The sequence below is a fragment of the Hibiscus syriacus genome, unplaced genomic scaffold (genome assembly GCF_006381635.1).
Source record: "Hibiscus syriacus cultivar Baekdansim isolate YM2019G1 unplaced genomic scaffold, ASM638163v2 tig00116968_pilon, whole genome shotgun sequence".
NCBI lineage: Eukaryota > Viridiplantae > Streptophyta > Magnoliopsida > Malvales > Malvaceae > Hibiscus > Hibiscus syriacus.
Genome location: NW_024063492.1, coordinates 572,466 through 575,028, shown reverse-complemented (window position 1 = coordinate 575,028; position 2,563 = coordinate 572,466). Strand labels below are relative to the sequence as shown.

The window sequence follows — 2,563 nt, the reverse complement described above, 5'->3', positions numbered from 1 at the left end:
AATAGTCGCCTCTGTTTTGCACCCAGCTACAAGAAGAGGAAAAATTATTTGATTATGTAAGCAATGACCTATGTAATATATGCCACTTGAAAGATGTCATCAGAATTCTTGTGTTTGGGCAAATGGGTTTTCTTTTGCTTTAATTGTTTTTGAACGGTTTTAATGGCAAACAGCGCCACATTTATAGGGGAATCGCAGTGGAACTTTACACCGAGGAAAACGAGACCTCAAGGACTGTCCAACCCATAAGCTTATGGAGGAGCATACACTTCATTTTTGGAATATATATCTTTCCTAATGAATCACACTCACGGCTTCTAATTGAGTGGGTCTCACATTCTGGAATTCCGTTACTTGAAAGGATTTAAGTGAATCACAAAGCCTATAGTATAAGTAGTTGCAAACCATTTTTTAACACCATAATTCACTATACATTTTAAGGTGGGGGATGAGTATTACATAATATTAAAAATATGATAAGCTTAATGTGCTTAAAACATAGTTAAATTATAGTCTCGTAATTTCAAACCAATTAAAATCTAATTAACTAGTCAAATTTTTAAAAAAGTATGCGATTTATTTTCGCAAATCCAGACAATTTAGAGAGTCGCATTCATTATTGATCAATGATCATCAAAGCTATAATGTGGAATGTCTTATATTTGTTAAGTATCGTGGAATTGATTCGGGAATCATAATGACTGGGGAATGCAATTAATTGAGTCGGCAGCCAAAGACAAGTCTTAGCAGCAAATGACACAGGGCCTGCCTGACGATTTCACCGCGTTATTTATTTATTTTGAACACTGTTTAGGGTGATCTGCTTTAGAATATTATCCTTCCAAAGTGTTGTCACAAGTCTTGGAATCATTCAATCCTGTTTGTTTGACCCACTGAGGTTAGCTACCCACCAAGAAAACTCAACTGCATTCACCCTCTTACCGATCGCCAAATAACCATTTGTCTATTTTATAACACTTTGGCATCACTTTTGTTGATTCACACCACTTGTCACGCAACTTCCCTTCCCCACTCCCCCTTAAAAAACCCCTCCTCCTCACTTATAACTGTCCTTCAACTCTCAATCTCAGTACTACTGCTTTCCTCTACGTCTCTCTTCCGACTGGAATTAGAAGAAAAAGTTGTTTGTTTTATTGTGTTCGGAAATCAGATGGCTTTAGAAGCTCTCAACTCTCCAACAACACCTGCTACGCCTCCTTTCCAATTTGAAGATAGCAACTTACACTGCCTGGAATCATACACCAAGCGTAAGCGTTCAAAGCGGCCGCGTTTCGATCATGTTACCAACGAGGAAGAATATCTTGCTCTGTGTCTGATCATGCTCGCACGCGGTGGCGAAGCCAACTCATCCAACACGTGTTCAATCCCACACTGCCATCGCTCTCCTACTCCAACCACCTCACTCCCACCAGCTTCAGCGCCTGCACCGAGCTCAACAGAGCAGAAGCTTAGCTACAAGTGCAGCGTTTGCAACAAGTCCTTTAACTCTTACCAGGCTTTGGGTGGCCACAAAGCCAGTCACCGTAAGCTTTCAGGTGGCAACGACGACCAGTCAACGTTAACAACCAGCTCTACGATTGCCGGTGGAGTTATTTTCCCGGCGTCAAACCCAAGCGGTAAGTCCCACGAGTGTTCCATCTGCCACAAAAGCTTCCCTACTGGTCAGGCCTTGGGAGGCCACAAGCGATGCCACTATGAAGGTGGGGCTGGGAACAATGCTACCGCTAGCGCCAGCGCCAGCGCCAGCGGCGTGACATCTGAAGGAGTGGGATCAACCAATAACATGAACCATATCAGTAAGAGGGTCGAGTTTGACCTCAACCTTCCGGCTTTGCCAGAATTCTCACCGGCTAATTTCTTAGTAGCCGGCGCTGATGATGAAGTGGAAAGCCCACACCCCGCTAAGAAGCCTCGTGGGATGATGCAAATGCCACCCAAAATTGAAGTCAACTAAACAATTCTAAGTTAGAAGCCTTTTCTTTAGTTGCGTAGGGATTAGTTAAATTTTAGACCGGATTGAATGTATTTCTTTTGATATTGTGAGACATTGTTTCATGACTGTACATAGCACTTGAACGATTCAATTTGTGGCAATGCTGCTGTGTTTATTATTAGTCAACTCAATTCAATTCAATACCATTTGATCCTTATCTTCAGCTCACTGTAGTATAATTTTCCTTGCTCTCATACTCTTAACATGCGCAATAAAAGACGGGAGGTAGCAGGCAGCTGGCGAATTAAGGGGGATTGAAACTTGTTGAATGAAAGGGACGTGCAGGAGCTACCCTTAAAGAGTGGTTTCAAGCAGCAGCAATTCTAGGTCCCCGTTGATGATGTTGTTGGCCTAATATTCTGAATTGTATAATTTGCTTTAATTAAAAGTGGATAGGCGAGGAGAAGGGATGTGGATAAAGATCAGATTGGAAGGGGTGCTTGCTGAGGGGCTCTCAGTTTTCTTTTGGGGGAAGAGATTGGGATGACAGGTGCATGGCTTTGCTTAAGCGACCTTCTTTCTTTTCTTCTTCTATTCTCTTCAATATTA

The 2,563-nt window shown here is 42.2% G+C and overlaps 1 protein-coding gene across 1 annotated transcript; it reads left to right on the top strand.

Moving 5' to 3' along the window:
* Positions 1-855: 855 nt before the first annotated feature.
* Positions 856-2,158, top strand: LOC120191407 (zinc finger protein ZAT10-like). The gene has a single exon (XM_039194357.1). The coding sequence runs from the start codon at positions 1,172-1,174 to the stop codon at positions 1,973-1,975; it is 804 nt and encodes a 267-aa protein (XP_039050288.1). The 5' UTR covers positions 856-1,171; the 3' UTR covers positions 1,976-2,158.
* The last annotated feature ends 405 nt before the right edge of the window (positions 2,159-2,563 follow it).